The sequence below is a fragment of the Penicillium verrucosum genome, assembly GCF_028828655.1.
Source record: "Penicillium verrucosum strain IBT 35672 chromosome Unknown utg000002l_segment0_segment0, whole genome shotgun sequence".
Taxonomy (NCBI): Eukaryota; Fungi; Ascomycota; class Eurotiomycetes; order Eurotiales; family Aspergillaceae; genus Penicillium; species Penicillium verrucosum.
The window spans coordinates 1,613,516-1,629,562 of record NW_026643211.1 but is presented as its reverse complement, the minus strand read 5'-3'; the positions used below and the strand labels follow the sequence as shown (position 1 = coordinate 1,629,562).

General features: G+C 49.0%; 6 protein-coding genes across 6 annotated transcripts; 2 read left to right on the top strand and 4 right to left on the bottom strand.

Annotated features, from left to right (window-relative positions):
• Positions 1 to 57: 57 nt before the first annotated feature.
• Positions 58 to 354, bottom strand: N7516_006244 (uncharacterized protein; the record flags this gene model as incomplete). Its single annotated transcript, XM_057218964.1, has 1 exon — positions 58 to 354. The coding sequence occupies one exon, from the start codon at positions 352 to 354 to the stop codon at positions 58 to 60; it is 297 nt and encodes a 98-aa protein (XP_057073055.1).
• A 22-nt stretch (positions 355 to 376) lies between these two features.
• Positions 377 to 1,437, bottom strand: N7516_006243 (pre-mRNA-splicing factor CWC25 family protein; the record flags this gene model as incomplete). Its single annotated transcript, XM_057218963.1, has 3 exons — positions 377 to 789; positions 836 to 1,344; positions 1,412 to 1,437. 3 exons carry the CDS (start codon positions 1,435 to 1,437, stop codon positions 377 to 379), a joined length of 948 nt encoding a protein of 315 aa, XP_057073054.1.
• Positions 1,438 to 1,885: 448 nt separating this feature from the next.
• tor (putative TOR pathway phosphatidylinositol 3-kinase TorA) lies at positions 1,886 to 9,159 on the bottom strand (the record flags this gene model as incomplete). The annotated part of the gene is made up of 3 exons (XM_057218962.1): positions 1,886 to 2,281; positions 2,343 to 8,977; positions 9,033 to 9,159. 3 exons carry the CDS (start codon positions 9,157 to 9,159, stop codon positions 1,886 to 1,888), a joined length of 7,158 nt encoding a protein of 2,385 aa, XP_057073053.1.
• Positions 9,160 to 10,691: 1,532 nt separating this feature from the next.
• Positions 10,692 to 12,016, bottom strand: N7516_006241 (uncharacterized protein; the record flags this gene model as incomplete). Its single annotated transcript, XM_057218961.1, has 2 exons — positions 10,692 to 11,358; positions 11,415 to 12,016. The coding sequence occupies 2 exons, from the start codon at positions 12,014 to 12,016 to the stop codon at positions 10,692 to 10,694; spliced, it is 1,269 nt and encodes a 422-aa protein (XP_057073052.1).
• Positions 12,017 to 12,908: 892 nt separating this feature from the next.
• N7516_006240 (SDR family oxidoreductase) lies at positions 12,909 to 14,082 on the top strand (the record flags this gene model as incomplete). Its single annotated transcript, XM_057218960.1, has 5 exons — positions 12,909 to 12,930; positions 12,980 to 13,031; positions 13,090 to 13,222; positions 13,276 to 13,566; positions 13,627 to 14,082. The coding sequence occupies 5 exons, from the start codon at positions 12,909 to 12,911 to the stop codon at positions 14,080 to 14,082; spliced, it is 954 nt and encodes a 317-aa protein (XP_057073051.1).
• A 366-nt stretch (positions 14,083 to 14,448) lies between these two features.
• Positions 14,449 to 15,857, top strand: N7516_006239 (mitochondrial 37S ribosomal protein bS1m; the record flags this gene model as incomplete). The annotated part of the gene is made up of 2 exons (XM_057218959.1): positions 14,449 to 15,171; positions 15,258 to 15,857. The coding sequence occupies 2 exons, from the start codon at positions 14,449 to 14,451 to the stop codon at positions 15,855 to 15,857; spliced, it is 1,323 nt and encodes a 440-aa protein (XP_057073050.1).
• Positions 15,858 to 16,047: the final 190 nt, after the last annotated feature.

Sequence of the window (16,047 nt, the reverse complement as noted above, 5' to 3'; positions counted from 1 at the left end):
AATGTAGACTCCGAAGTAACGGCAAATTCCCAGTCCGACGTAGAAACCAAGACAGTCTTAATCCTCCTCCATCTTCGCAAGTCCACCACGGCTACGCCGAATGCGTTCATCAAGAGTATCCTCCTGTACTCGCTTATTGACATCAGACATGAACCTGCCCCGGTCTGAACGCAGCCGGTCGTCAGCCTCGCGCTGTTCTTGCTCCTTGGCAGAGATCTCCTCGATTCGCTCGCGTCGCTCCGACTCGATTTCTGTGGCGTTGCTTTGCATCTCTGCCAACTTGCGACGACGTTCTTCTTCCAGTTCCCTAGGATCAGGCTTGTTTGCTGGCGCGCGGGCCGAGGGTGGCCCCATGGCCCGACCAGAGTCACGCCGATTATTGTATTCGCGCCGGGGAAGTCGCGGCGGCGATCTTCGTCAGCGGTGGGGCGTTCTCTGCGATCACTAGATGGACGAGGAGATCGGGAATTCCGGGTTGGTGAGCGGTCTCGTCCACCTCTGTCTTCGCGATCTTGGTGTCGGCTAGAGTAAGAGCCCCTGTCTCGCTTGTCTTGGTAGTCGCGACGGTCTCGGCCCCGGTCCCTATCGTCCCGGCGGGATCGGTGATCGTCGCTTCTCCGATCACGGTTGTCTGGGCGGTATTCGTCGTCACGACGTTCACGATCACGGTCACTTCTGTGTCTGCGCGAAGATCGATCAGGCGAAACGGGTGATCTAGATCTAGATCTGTGTCGTCGAGGTGAAGATCTTCGGTGGTGGCGGTCACGGCGGTCATCACCAGCATCATCACTGTAGCGTCTGCGCTTTGAGTCATGGGTACGATGGCGACGTTCACGATCCTTTCCCCGATCGCGATCTCCACGCTCCTTCTCTCTTTCCTTGCGTCTGAGCGTCTCTTTCACCATCGCCTCGTAAGCCGCCTGTTCTCTCTTTTTCACTTCGAGTAGCGGGTCCGCCATAACCTTCGACATAGTATCGCGCGCCGAGCCAATAGACGGGCCGGCCGCGACACCATTGCCCACCAACTCCGAACCCTTCTCCAACTTCTTGGTGTCAGGGTCGTTCTTCAGGAGAACTCCGTCGATGCGTCGCTTTCCCAGTAGATATCCATCCATCTCCTCGGAGTAGTGCCCGCTCGCGGTCGAGGGCGCCTGGTACATCCAGTCGACACGGCGGTGTTGCTTTGTATTTCCGGAGGCTTCTTGGAGGCGCTGGATCTCTTCCATCTGGCGCTCCTCCTCACGCTCACGTTGGAGTTTCGTGATCTGTTTGCGCTCTTCGAGAGCGCGCTTCTCTTGCAGCCATACGCGCTCCTGGTTCTTGAGCAAGCCTGGGTGCCATGACCTGGTTGGACGGTTAGTGTTATGCTTCTCTCTTGCGGTAGATATTGAAGTCAGGGCTCGTTACTTACTTCTTCAGGTTCAAATCTCCACCCATGATGCTTGGAAATTCGAAGAATACAGTTAAAAAAAAAGGTGGTATGAGTAAGTCGCTATGTCCGAAGGTCCACCCCGGGCACGGTAAATCCAAAGCTCAATCGCCACTGATCATGTGATCACGTGGTAACAGACTACAACATGAAATTTGTTCTGTGAATTTTATGTTGAAGATAAATGGAATAATAAAACGGGGGTTTTCTCTTTTGGCATTTAACCTGCAAAAAAGAAGTCTAGATATTCATATAGATATTCATACAACCTCAAACAATTACCAAGGAGGCAGAATCAACCATAAACCAGAAGCATTATAGGTGTAGTGGGATAATTTAGAGAACGAACAAGACAAAAACAAATACCGGGGGTTAACTCTAAATACAAGTGAGGAATCGAAACAAAACGCATCATATCACATCATCATCTCCGTAGAACTCCAAGAGCAAAGTCGATTACCAGAAGCTACACCACCCAATCCAGTGTTGACAGATATTCTCAACATTGGTTGCCTGCGCAATGAGCTTGTCCACCTGGTCGCTGACACTCAGCTCTTCATTATTTCTGAAGTCTCGTCCAGTAAGCTTCTCTTTGACTCGGGCGAGAACCTGCAGAGCACGGGCATTCTGTGCCTCGCGGGCTTCTTGTGGAACGCCTTCTGGGGCATCCAGAATACCACCTTCAAGCATGGACGGGCGGCGGCGACGGGAGAATTCGCCCGGTGGCTGGGTGCCGGGTTCGAAATTGACACCTTCCATGATGGACTGGCGGCGATCCGCAGTGAGAGACACCCGGTCGGGGGACGACTCTTGTGTACCCAGACGCCAGTTGATTAGAGGGTCGTGGATGAACTAGAAAATTAAAAAGGTTAGTGGGTGTCGTTCTAGAACGGGAAGGAATCAGGTCACTTACAGCCTCCAAGACCGCCATCAAGGAATCCTTGTGCTCTCGTAGAACACGCATGACAGCCTCGCAAGTGATGCGGTAGCTACCCTCAATATTGCTGACTTCCATGGCGAATGTCAACATGCGAGTAAGTCGGAACGGAACTCGCTCCGGGTACTTCTCTCGGTGCATTGCGATCTCGAAGCAATCACCAAAGTCGATATGAACCACACGGCCATTACCACGATCCAGCAGCAAGTTCGACGGATGCCTGTCTCCCAGACCAAGGATGTAGCCGACCATAGACATAACACCGAGGGATCGGGTGTAGTTCGTACGGCGTTCGAGCCATGCCTCGGAGCTCTTACTCTTGAGCCATAGCACACGGTACAAATCTTTGCCGGTCGTGTTGTCCATAGCGTATCCGAAGACTTCGACCTTCTGCATGAGAGTAAGGCTATCGTAGTCGGGCGCCATTTGAAGCATGATCCGATGCTCGATGTTGAGTAGAATCCGACGACTTTCACGATATTCCTTGATCAAGGCATGTAATGTATCACTGTTGGACACCCATCCCAGCAGACCAGAGCTCTGAGACAATGGAATAGCAGGGAAGCGCTGGACCGACAAGTGCCGCTTGAAACTCTCGCCATCATTATCCAACAAGGTATTACACAGGCCGAACAGTTGCATAACACGCTCATCTTGTCGGATATCTTCATGACCCTTGACAAGGTACATGTAAGAGCTACCGTTGCTGCCCTTGAGCGTCATGCGACGCGGTCGTTTCTTTGTCTGCAAGACATGCAAGATCGGGTCAAAGCTCATGATTCGAATGACTGGCTTACCACTCTGGTATGTACCCGGAACAGCAAGGTCAAGATCTGAGCAATCTTTAAGTCGAGGAGACACGTATTTGAGATCGAGAGTGGATAGCTGTGGCAGTTGTCGGCTGATCTTGCGGAACACAGTGTAATACAAATCCCAAGCTTGGTTGAGATCGCCGATTTCCTCCGATTCACGATACATCATGCAGTAGTGCTTGGCTTCAGCCAGATCACGACCGAAAGCTTGCGCAAAAGACACCTCACGAAGGGTCTCAGCACCCTTGTCTAGCATATCATGGAATGGGGCGAGTGTTGAGAACATGCCTTCAACATTGTGGTCACCGAAATAGAGACGAGAGGCTTCTTCGAGACCTTCATGCCAGAGTTCATGCCACAAGACCGCAACTCGGATAAGCTCATGACTCACAAGATCTGCTTGCTCGACAAGTTTGGCGCTATGTTGCCGCATACTTTCCATGATGTTGCTAGCAGATTGAGAGCGCCGAGTCACGTTCGATTTCATTGCCACCGTCAATGGATACACGAGGGCTTGAGGATGCGCTTTGCCAACCTCGGCAAGCAACCTATGTACCGCACCCCTGACCCTGATATTGGGCTGATTGATTCGAGCGATAAGTTGAGGAGTGACAGCAAGCCAAGTGTCAATATTGACAGCTGTAAATCCTTCCGTGACGACAGTATTCACCTCATGATCTCCGCCATGATTGAACCACAGAGTGAGCAATCTCAAGGTGTCTTGCAGCGAAGATGTCAAGGACAAAGCGATGGAGCGAATGAATCCGCGAATGGCAGGAATCACATGCTCTGTAACAATATGAGCAGGAACCGGCGTAGGCATGCCCTCACGGCTAGCTTGGTTGGAAATCGTTGTAACAACTTCGAAGTTCGCAAGTGCCCAGGAGTGCCACGCCTTGTATGAATCGCGGTTGTATTGGGTTGCTGCCGAGTAGGCGTTGAGAACCTCTCGGACGTGTTCTGGCCTCCAATCACCCCTTTGTAGAGTTGTCTGCCACTCTCCCTGTCTAAGATAGCTCTTGGATAGAAGTTTTCTGAATTTGTTGGCATCACCAATCCGTTCATTCAGGCTGATAGCGTCTGGCTGGTTCTGATCGACAACCCCGTTGACTCCATTCGCGCCATGATGATCGGCATTTGATACCATAAGTGTGTTGTATCTGGAGAAATCATCGGTCAGACCAGAGGTAAACTCCTTCATCATTTCAAGAGATTCTAGTTGGTGACCATTTGCCCAACTGAATTTCAGCCTGGCGTATGTGACTTCGGGTGGTGCAACAGTGCGTGTGCCATTGGCATCGGATACCACTGTCTCTAGAGATGCAAGGGACCGCTCCGCAAGACCCATGCGATTGGACTTGCGACAGAGATTGGCGAACTTGATGGACATATCAAGATTCTCACGCGGGGCAGTGACAAGAGCCCTGACCTTGAGCATACGCTGCCACACTTCCACGTTTTGCTGACATCCAAGCAATCGTTGATTCCAAGTTTTACGCATCGCATCTTGCTTTTCGGGGTCGCCGATGTTTTGCTTATATGTGATGATCTCTTCCAGCTCAGCGAGCATCTGGACCCGGACAACAACATTGTAAGCACGATTGTATGACTCGCCGAGAAGAGCAGACAATTCGGTATCGAGACCATTGCGAGCCTTCTCAATGTACATGTTGGCCTCTTCGAATTGGTTACGATGGATTGCCAGAATGGCGCCAAAGAATGAGCGATCTGGAGACTGCTCTTTCATGACACCAAGGTAAGAGTCCATCAACTCCCACTGGCCTCGACCCCAGGCAGCGGCAGCGGCAAGAGGTGCAATAGCTCGGCGATGCTCGAGTGATGCTTGGTTCCACTTTTCTTGAGCAAGGTCCGAGAGAACCTTCCACTCGCCAAGAGCGTGCAAACAGCGCATCTTACCCATTGTGATACCAAATGAGTCTGGATCCGTCTTCTCGCGTCGCTTGTAAGCAGCAAGGGCTTCGTCCCACCGTTGAAGCTTCTCGAACCACGTTTCCTTAAGCTCCACATCACGATACGCCTGCGCTTTGCGAAGGATGCCAATGGCAGCATCGGACTGTTGAAGCTGGTTGTTAATGGTAATCAAGGCTTCAACTGCACCCGAGTTCTGATCTTGTTCGAACTCGAGTTCTTTGTAGTGAAGAGCTTTGGCAAAAGCATGACACTTTGCAGCATACTTTCCAAGAGTGCGGATGTCGATGGGAAGAGCCTTGTCATCGTGCTCCATGAACTCGGCCAGATTGAGGAGAATTTGCAAAATCTCTGGGGAGATGTTGGGAGAAGTAAGCGCCTTTTCAATTGAGCGGACGAGCTCTTCTTGGTATTGATCATACAACTCTGTCCAGCACGAGACAAAAGCAGCATTGAAAAGGTCCCTTGAGAGCGGCTGGTAGATTCCTGCCAAGCTAGCACACGCACGTAATGCCGGGGATGGAGATTCCTTCAACAGCTCAATGCTGAAACGGCGTATCCACTCCTGCCAATCCTCACGAGTGGACTTTTGCGAAGCATCCCACGCGTTCTTGAGATGTTGCTGGTTCACAACAATCTTCTTTTGTCCAATTTCGGAAAAGTTGGTGTCATCAGTGGGGAAAGAGTAAACCTCTTCTGGATTGAGGTCCTGCGGGAGTGGGTCGCCCTTCTGTAGTTTTGATACCAGGATTTGGTAGTTGACATGCGTGATCTGATTGGTTTTCAGCACCTTGTTTAGAAGATGGATGTAATGCGTGAAGTCCTGTCCGAGCTGGAAAATGAGAGCACAAATGCAGTCCATCGCGGCTTGACGCAACACACGATCACCGCTAGCCACGAGTCGTGACAGGGAATGAATCATCAGGGATGCAAAGTCAGAGACATTAACTTGTCGCGATAGTTTTGTCAGGCTATCGATAGCGGATTTGCGGATGCTCTGAGGGTTTTGTGGCCGATCAAACAAACGAACAATGGAAGGAATGATCAGGTGCATATATTCCTCTCCGCTTGTGCCGAAAATCAAAAGAGCATGAAGAATCTTCTCGGAGGGCTGTCGACGAGGCGATGTGTCTTTATCAAGCGTATCCAGCATCAAAGGGATCAGGCCAGCAAGATACTTCCTGAATTCTCCTTCCAACGACCTAGCAATCGCCTCAACCAAGGATATAATCGTGCCCTGAATTTGATATGAAGTATCCCAGAAATCTCTAATAACCTCGATTATCTCTGGCAAGAAAGTGCGAATATGTTGCCGCACGATATTCACCAGGATTGCCATCTGATTGAAATAGGACTCAAGGCGACTAGCAGGGGCACTTCTGATAACCAAGATGAACCCTGGAATGATCTGGCCAAGGAATGGGACACACTTCAAACCCAGAGTCTTGAAAATCGTGACGATGGCATCAATGACAGCTGAGTGATATTGTGCCAGGGAGTTTTCTCGCAGAATATTCTGCATCAAAGTATGGATGACCACCGTGGGATAATACTCCTCATTGGAGGGCGTGAGACCCTGCATAATGAGGGCAACATCAGAAACATTCTGTATTTCGTTGATATGGTGCACATCAGGTTCAATCTCGCTAATTTGTTGGTATTTGTAGGGATCGAGGGCACCAAGGACTCCGAGAAGCTTGATGGTCTCCTTGCGTAGAGAGCCTGTCTGTTCCGTTTTGATGATATTGATGAGCACGGCGAGAAGATGGGGGTACTCCATGTATGGCTCGATAACGTAGCCTGAATTACTGGCCAACTGGCCCAATGTCCGAAGCGCGGCTTCTCGTTTGTTATGCGACGAAAGATCCTGGAGTGAGTCCAAAATAATTGGCATAATCTGCGGCAGATATTGTCTCATCTCATGGCCGCCGACATTGGCGAGCTCACCGACAGCCTTCAGAGTAGTGGCAGCAACACCAGGATTAATGTCAGTTGATTTGGGCAACAGTGCGGTCACCATGGGATCAACGTAAGACCTGATCAACTTCGTCGCATTAGAGACAAACAGGCTGATGAGTTGGGCTGTTTCTTCCTTTTGGCGGGCGGTATTCGCGAAGCCAAGGCCAGTGAGAAGATTGACCAGCAGTTTTCGTAGTGGTGGGAAGACATAAGCTGGGTTGACGCTGGAAAGTCGACCGATAATGCAGATCGCGGCTTCTTTGACATCGAAGACCTCATCATTCACTGCTAAGAACAAGCATCGAATATTCTCTGGTCGTGCTAAGTGCCGATCAAATTTGCGGTCCAACGACCACAACACGGTGCGTCGAATTTCAGGATCAGGGTCTCCAATACCCACAGTCAAGAGCTTGTCAATAACCTCGCTCACAACTTGAATGGAGTGTCCACTGGTTTGGTTGATGATCGGATCATGAACGAACAGCTGACAGCACGTGAGAGCTGAGGCTTTTCGAATTTCGGGATTATCATTTTCCACATAGTTGATAGCAACATCACGCACGAACTCATTTAGTATGTGCCCAGAGAAGTCAAAACTCCCTAATGTGTGAAGTGCTAATGCGATATCAGAATCAGAGTGAAGCTCGTGGGGTGCAAAGTCTTTTGCGAATGATGGCATAGGAGGTAATCGGTTTTCAGGACATCCGAGGGGCCGGAACGGCGTCCCACAAAGGATGATACTCAGCATATCAAGAAGCTTTTCCTGGATCATAGGTTTGATGGGAGGAATGTAGTGGGCCATGTCGACTAAAGCCTGTGTTAATGATTTGCTCAGACCGCAGGCAAAGATGGGATCCAGAAGAGCTTCCATGTACTTGCTAAGCGCCTGTCCCACTGCGAGGGACAGCATGCTGATGCACTCAAACATTGGCGCCTCGTTAACTCCTGATCGATTCCTCGCCTTCATTGCAAGCCCCTCTCGAATGTAGATAATGATGCCATCGAGATATTGGCCGATAGCGGTGCCCACTGCATTTGCAATCTTTCCAATGGCAATGAAGGCGGAGTTCCTCTCTTTGTCTCTCTTGAGTTGCGCTTGCAGGTAGACCATGAATTTGTGTAGATATATCTCAGTGAAATCGGAAGGGGCATATGAGGCAAGAATGGGGATAGTGAGGACAACTTCGGTGCGAATCTTCGGGTCACGATGGTCCTTGAGACGGAGGATGATTTCGCAAGCATTCCGGTAATGCTCTTTCATGAACATCGTGCCCTTCAAGATCAACTCTTTGATGATCAAAATGGATCCATGGATCCAATCAATGTTATGGGACTTCAAACCGAGAAGTGCTTCATCGTGTATCCGTGCAAACCATGATTGACGAACTTGAGAGTCACGAGCCACGATTATTTCAAAGCATTCACCGACGGCCTCAGCCGCAGTCTCACGGATAAGGACTTTCGGGTCTCGAAGGGCAACCCAGACAAGCTCAAAGACCTGCGGAACGAAGCCGTAGAGGAGTGTTGGTGAGCCCTTGGCCAGTTCCCGAATAACAAGCACTGCTGCAAACCGCCGACTTTCCTGGCGCTCCGATTGTAACCATTCTAATGCAGATTGTATTTCGCTTTCCACCAGTTCTGCGGTTAGAGCCCCGCCGGGCTTCGCGAGGCGGCCCAGCGATCGGGCCGCATACACCAGGACCACGTTATCATTGCTGCGAAGGGCGCTGCGCAAGTAACTGGCAAATCTCGTCGTTTTCTGAGCGGCATCGACACCGTCAAAATCAATGAGCCGATCGAGTGCTAACAAGCCGCCGATTCTTTCGTTTGCATCGCTGCCGTTAACGACGAGTTGGGCGATGCGTTGGCTAACGGCGTTGTAAAATTCCACGAACTTCTCCGAAGGCCAATCTATACAAGGAGATATGTCAGCTAGTTAGAGGTTTCCGAGTTCAACCGGTAATACCTCTAGACACGGATAGGACATTCTCGTAGAGCTCATAGGCAGCTCTGGCCCTGGCCTCCTCATTCTTTGACTTGAGCTCCACGAACAACCTTTGGGTCACATCTGTGATTGCACCTGCTTGTGCCATATTTGCGAATCACACCCCAGGGTGGACATTGGAATACAAGGTCTAGGCCATAAAATAAAAACACGCAGAGCGCATAAAGTTGGATGGTAGAGGGAGGGTCATGTGTGAGGCTTGGAGAAGGTCGAGGGGTGCACGGGCCAGGTTTGGAGTTCCCGCGTGCGACCCTAACCTCGACCATCTACAACCACTCTATAAGTAATCACTACATACTATCTTTATACTTATTTTGACCTTGTTGTCTAGTATACTTCAGATAACATCTTGTTTTCGGATATAAATGTGTCTGAAAATCTAGTCATATTATCTTCATCATCAAATACGTCACTCAAACGATCCGTTCGCGTACATAATCCTGACAGCCTTTATGTGTGCCTTTACCATATTGTTCATATAAAAAAAGACATTGCAGTATAAATATAATTACAAGGATAGGCCGTATAAATTGCCACTTTTCTTGTCTGGTATTATTGAGATTTCCAAGTAGAAGTTATATGGGTTCCCCTGATGGTGAGGAAGCCTGTCTCGTGTGCTTCCTCGCCCTACGTATTGTATCAAGAGTCAACTATACTTGTTCGTCATATTGATTGTTATATCGAGACACTATCCACCTCTATATTTACGTGAGACCCTCACAGATTCCAGGGACTTGCAAAGAGAAGGTGACTTACTGTGAAGGCTCCTGCAGACAAAAGAGTTCATTGAGTCTCTATCGTTTATGGGGCCTTGATGGATGGAGAGATACTGAACCTCCTACTGAGAATCATCACCACACTCCCGAAGTCGCTACTGGAGAGGAGGGACACACTGGAGAGTAGTGACTTGCTGCTAGTGTATTCGCACGCCCTCTTGAAGGAAACAATGAGAATCTTCGGCGTACATCTTACCACGATCCCCACAATCACCTTGTGGCCATTTTCTTCCGAAAGCTGGAATAATATCAAGGAATTCCTTTCTTGGCTTCAAATCGGGGTATCCATTTTCATGACGCAATTCTCAGCCGGATTCATTTGATCATTGATCGACTGGCAAGCTGTGCTGCTGGGGTTCCTCTAGCCTATGGATCCCATTCGCCGTTTTCCTGCTCTTGGTTATAATTTTGTGTCAGTGAGCTGCACTTATAAAGCATTGTATGTTGTTGCTAGCCCAGTCATGTTGCGGGAGGTCATTTGTAGTAGGATCGTTTGGGTGTGTGAGCCGCTCATGTGGTGGCTGTCGGAGTGAGTGGCACGAGTCGACGCCGACCTGGGGTGGGTGAGATGACTGCGTGGGAAGAGGGGGAGATGACCGATTGCCAGCTACATGTACATGGTGTTTGGCCACAAGTGGGTTTCTCATGGTGCGAAGTGCTCTAGCAACATGGTCTGTAGCCTTTTATGGTTCCTTGATCCGTGCTAGATACCACTTTGCTGTGTTGAGTTTGATTGAGTCTAATTAACCGGCCACATGATGTTTTCTGTCTTTCGTGATTTGCACTTGGTACACATTCAGGCATGATCAATTCTTCGCTTTTTGTCTGCGCCCAATTGTATGTATCATACGGTGATCAAGCTATAACTGCCCTCCTTGCTGAAGCCAAACTGAATTCCCATTTCTCGACAGGCCATGTCAAATGGCAGGAAGGATTGTTGTGTTGACTCTTGAACTCTGAAGTTTGTTGAGTGAACGATAGCCCCTGCAGTCATCACCAAAGTGTAAGGCTGGATCTCAATTCTTTTGAGATTCGGGAGCCGCTCTCGTTGTGCTAGCATAGCCTGAAGATTCTTATTGACAATGTCGAAGTCCTCCTCGTGATAGTGAGCAAGATTGAGCAATTCTAGGCTTGGTGGAAGAACTTCCAGGAGAGATACTTCCGGCTGATCGCTTGAGCCAAATTGCAAAAGTGTGCGCAATGGCATCCGAAGCTCACGTAGCTGGTGGAATTCGGCTAGAGATCCAAACCCATTAAATTCCTCGGTGTCTTCATCAAACCCGCTGTCTCCAGTCTCTCCATTATTATTCAATCGAAGTTCCCGAAGGCTGTGCTTTTGGGAACATAGTGCGTTGTAGAATAGAAGAGGGCAAAACTCTTTGTAGACTTCACCCCATATGCTTTTGTTGTCGTGCTGATAGTCGAAGATCTCCAAATTGGCACACGAAATGATGTATTCGGCGAACCCGTTGCCCCCGTTATTCGTATTAGAGTGACCAAGATCGATTTCCCTGATCGTAGAGGTCCCCGGCTTAAGTGACGCGATACCGGGGTCAACTTCACAGACCCCCCTGCAGTGAACACTCGCATTGCGGGAAGATAGAAGAATGGCAGTAGTTCATGCGCCAGGTAGTATTCCATATGATCGTCCACCCAGATGTCCACGCTTTCTAGGGATTGGAGAGCTGACTTCGGGCTGGGTAGATTTCCATTGGCGGCGATTCGCGTTACCATGGGTAGGAAATAGGGCGAGTGTGAAAATCTCAGAGTCATACTCTTGATAGACTCGAGCGATAGCACAAACACTGCGAGCCAGGCATCAGGGCATCCTGTCCGCAGACTTTCTTCCCATGCGGCAAGATCATCTGCAGCGTCGCCCACTTGCTTCAAGGTTTCCACAAGCCCATCGACGTCGTAATCATTCCCAAGTTCTGACTCGGAGTGGCACCAATCAACACTCAGATTTTGGATGGCAGTACCTATTCTAGGATTGTTTCGAACGGCGCGGGAAAGAGGATAGATTTGGGGGGCTTCAACAGAGATTGTTTTGTATGCTTTCGGGAGGAAGATCGAATACCAACCACGGCATACCAGTAAAAGATTGAGTTGATCGCTTTGGTCATCTAGCTGCTCACTGATAAGGAGAAAAATGTCGTTGTTGAGAGACATCTTGGTAATACGAGCATTGGAGGCGTATCGACAGCACAGAGAAACAAAATATATGTAGGTAACTCTGCTATTGGCTACAGACGGAGAAATGAAGAAGAGCACAATTCGAGCAGGAATTGAAGATAGAGAAGGCAGGGAGAGATAAACTATAACTAGAAGGATCTAGTGGTTTACTAGTATCACTACTGACTACGGACCCTAATAGTGCTGCGTAAAAAGAAACAACTCTTTCTTGGCAAAAGAAAACGTGATCTTGAAATATCTAGCCAATCAGAGGACTTATGGCCTGGTGAATTTGTTCGTAGTCGTAACTTGAACAGCTACCATATGATACCCTTTTCATAGGGGATATCTTGCGACTGGTGCGAATGGTAAGTAGGTACTTTGGATCCATATATAACTAGTTAGCTGAAATCATTTTATTAATACTTACCTATGTACTTTATATAGTCCATAGGACCATGACGGTATACCATTTCATGCCCAAGAACTATACTTCCACCATCAAGACTGAGCATATAAGCAGTCTAGTGCTACCTATTAACCTCGACATCTATTAAATTGAATGGGGTCAATAATAAATAGATATTATACAGTCATAGAGAGTACTGCCTACATATAAAGGGGGCTGGGATTGAATCATGTACTGTAAAGTGCAAGAAAATAGGCTGTCCGAGGATAACATTAAGATCTTAACTCCATTAAACACCGATGCTTATACCTAGGTATTTGTAATCGCTGGTCAAGCTCCCAAGGTTTCCAGGCTGTAATAGGCTGCGGGGAATGACGGGAGTGAGGGGAACCATAAAAGCCAGGTTCCTCGCTCTTTTACCTATCTATCCTAATCCTTGAACATTTCATACATCTTTAGCTCTATAAGTCATCATTCACAATGGTTAAAGTTCTCTTGACTGGTATGTAATGTTAATATGTCCTCGAACCGAATCTAATTATCTGTTTTAGGAGGCAGTGGCTTCATCGCCGCCCACATTATCGACATTCTGCTACAGCGCGGGTATGATTTGGCCACATAGACATCACATACATATTGTTGGTTGACAATTTTGCTCTAGTTTTGACACAGTTGTTACTGTCCGATCGGAGGAGAAGGGCAAACGGATTATTGAGGCTCACCCCGACGTGTCGAAGGAGAAACTCTCTTATGTGATTGTCAATGATGTAGCTAAGGACGGGGCATTTGATGAGGTTAGTAGAAGATCGTTTCTCTAATAGATACAAAACTAACGGAAAGTCAACAGGCCGTCAAATCCAACCCTCCCTTTGACTATGTTCTCCATACTGCATCTCCTTTCCATTTTAACGTGCAGGACCCTGTCAAAGACTTCCTTGACCCGGCCATCAAGGGGACAACCGGTATTTTGAAGGCAATCAAAGCATACGCCCCTACCGTGAAGCGAGTGGTAATCACGTCATCTTTCGCTGCCATTGTGAACGCCAAGCAGCACCCTAAGGTCTACAGCGAGAAAGAATGGAACCCGTTGACGTGGGAGGAGGCGATGGACCACTCGTCAGTTTACCGTGGTAGCAAGGTAGGTGATATTTGACGGTCAGTCTGAGTAAATGCCAGCGCTAAGTCAGTTCTATATCAGACTTTTGCGGAGAAAGCAGCCTGGACCTTCATCGAAAAGGAGAAGCCGAATTTCGATCTTGCTACCATCAATCCACCACTGGTATTTGGCCCGATCGTTCATTATCTCAACACTCTTGAGACCATCAACACCTCGAACCAGCGCCTTCGAAATATGGTCCAGGGTGAAATGAAGGAGAAATTAGCTCCAACAGGCAATTTCCTGTGGGTGGATGTGCGCGATGTGGCCCTCGCACATGTCAGAGCCATTGAAGTTTCCGAGGCAGGAGGCGAAAGATTCTTTGTCACCGCTGGCTTCTTCTCGAACAAGGAACTTGCAGATATTGCTCGCGAGACCCACCCCAAGTTAAAGCCTAAGCTGCCCCCTGCAGACGCTCCCAGCGACTTCCCAGAACACATCTATGGAATTGACAATACTAAGTCGCAAAGGTTCTTGGAATCGAGTACCGCCCACTGAAACAGACAGTGTCAGACGCCATTGATTCGATTCTAGCTGTTGGTGGTTAAATTTGGAGTGTCCTTCATTTTATAGATCTAGATTGAATTGATAAATACATTGTAAAAGAAGAAAGAAAATACTCTTCTTTTACCACTACTTATAGCAAAGCCATTTAAATAACAAATTCCATCAAATGTCACCGCATCTTATATCTTATAATAAAAATATTGTACGGGGCAAACATTGGTGGATCTAGGCACATCGTATAGATATAAAACCGCGGTTCAGGTCGTTGCTGCTCACCGTACCGCTTTGGCCCGTGTTCTCTGGTCAACTTTTCTCGCGCCAGCTATTCAAGATCACATAGTCAATCCATTGAACGATATGGCCTCCGCCAGGCTATCGCCAACGGCGAACTTGCTGCGAAATTCGCGTCTGTTCGCACTCCCTAAAACTCTCAAGGGCCGCAATGACCTAACGTCGAGAGAATCCGACACCGCAACTCTGCCTCACCCCGTCCGAGCCTCCATCGTTACACCACAATCATCACTAGCTCGAGGCGATTGGGGATTGAAACGACCTTTACCGGCTAAGTCGACATCGGAGAAATCATCGAGACCTGTTGTCAGGGTGCACGCTCTCGATACCTATGAACATGTCACCGACTTCGAATCCGCCGCAGATCACACTGTGACCCTCGAGAAGTTCCAGGAACTGCACATGCCTATGTCTCTCCCCTCCAAAGTCAATTATGCTACAAGTGTTGTGCCAAGACATCAAAGTCCATTCGAAACGCATCTAGATAACACCGAGACCAGCCAGGGTCTCCAGGAACCTGGTGCCAAACAATTCAGACACACCGGCCCTTGGCTTGCTGGGCAGACAGAGGCTGAGTTCGCAGAGTACTTGAAGCAAGTGACTCGCAATAAACCTGAACTCCTGCAGAAGCTTCGTGAGCAGTTTGTCGCTAAGCGGTCTGCCGAGATCCGGAAACTGGCACAGGATAATGGAGAGGACTTGGACACCCAACCCGCAATTGTCACCGATGCGGAGTTCAATGCCTACATTAAGACTTTGCGAAACGACCCATTCGCTCTCGGTCCTGTGGTATTTGATCTACTTGACCTCGCTTCCCCCCGGCGGTTCCCAGCGAGCGTATCGGACGCAAATACTATCAAGCCCCTGGAAGCAAGCTGTCCTCATTCGAATACGCCGTCTCAGGACCCCCCAAAACACACCCATCTGGCGGTCTGTCCTACACGCGATCACACGCCCTGATTCACAACCATGCCCAGTTTGGCCCACAAGCCCACCAGCGCCCTGTGGAGGCTCGCATCTTGCGCCCCAAGGGCCGCTTTAAGGGACGCATGGCACGTGCCCTTGCAGGTATCGGTGGTATTGCTGTCGAAGATTTGAATGCTATGACCTTTGTGGAGCAAGGCACACCCCCCGGTCTGACTTTCTTCGATGCATCCATCCCTGGTGGAGGTAAATACTGGGTCACTCCCATCCGGGCTTCGGTTGACTCCGACGGCCGTATTGGCCTTTCATCTTATCGCGCGAGTGCAACCGCCAAGGCTCCTTACGGAATCGAAGACTACCACAAGCCGACCACCTTGACCATCTCCGATGTTGCCAATACCCCATCCCCGATAGTCCCAAGATTGGACAGACAGCCATTCGGCCAGCCTCGGTTCCAGCCTTCCGGGGAGAACCGGACCCGGAGGCAACCCACGAAGGGGACAGAGGACGTCGCACGCAGCCTTCTCAATAACCTCAACTCTAAGTCGTAGGGGGAAATGAAGTAGGGGTGGATGTGCAAGGGATTGTACCATGTATGATAGATTTGGTGCTTGTGTAAAGCTACTTTCATTTTTCTTTTCTGACTATGTCATATAAATCGACGCATCAATATCAAAGTTATTTTCACAGCGATCATTGGAGATACCGGTTCTTCACTGAAGGGGGAATAATAAGCTCGAG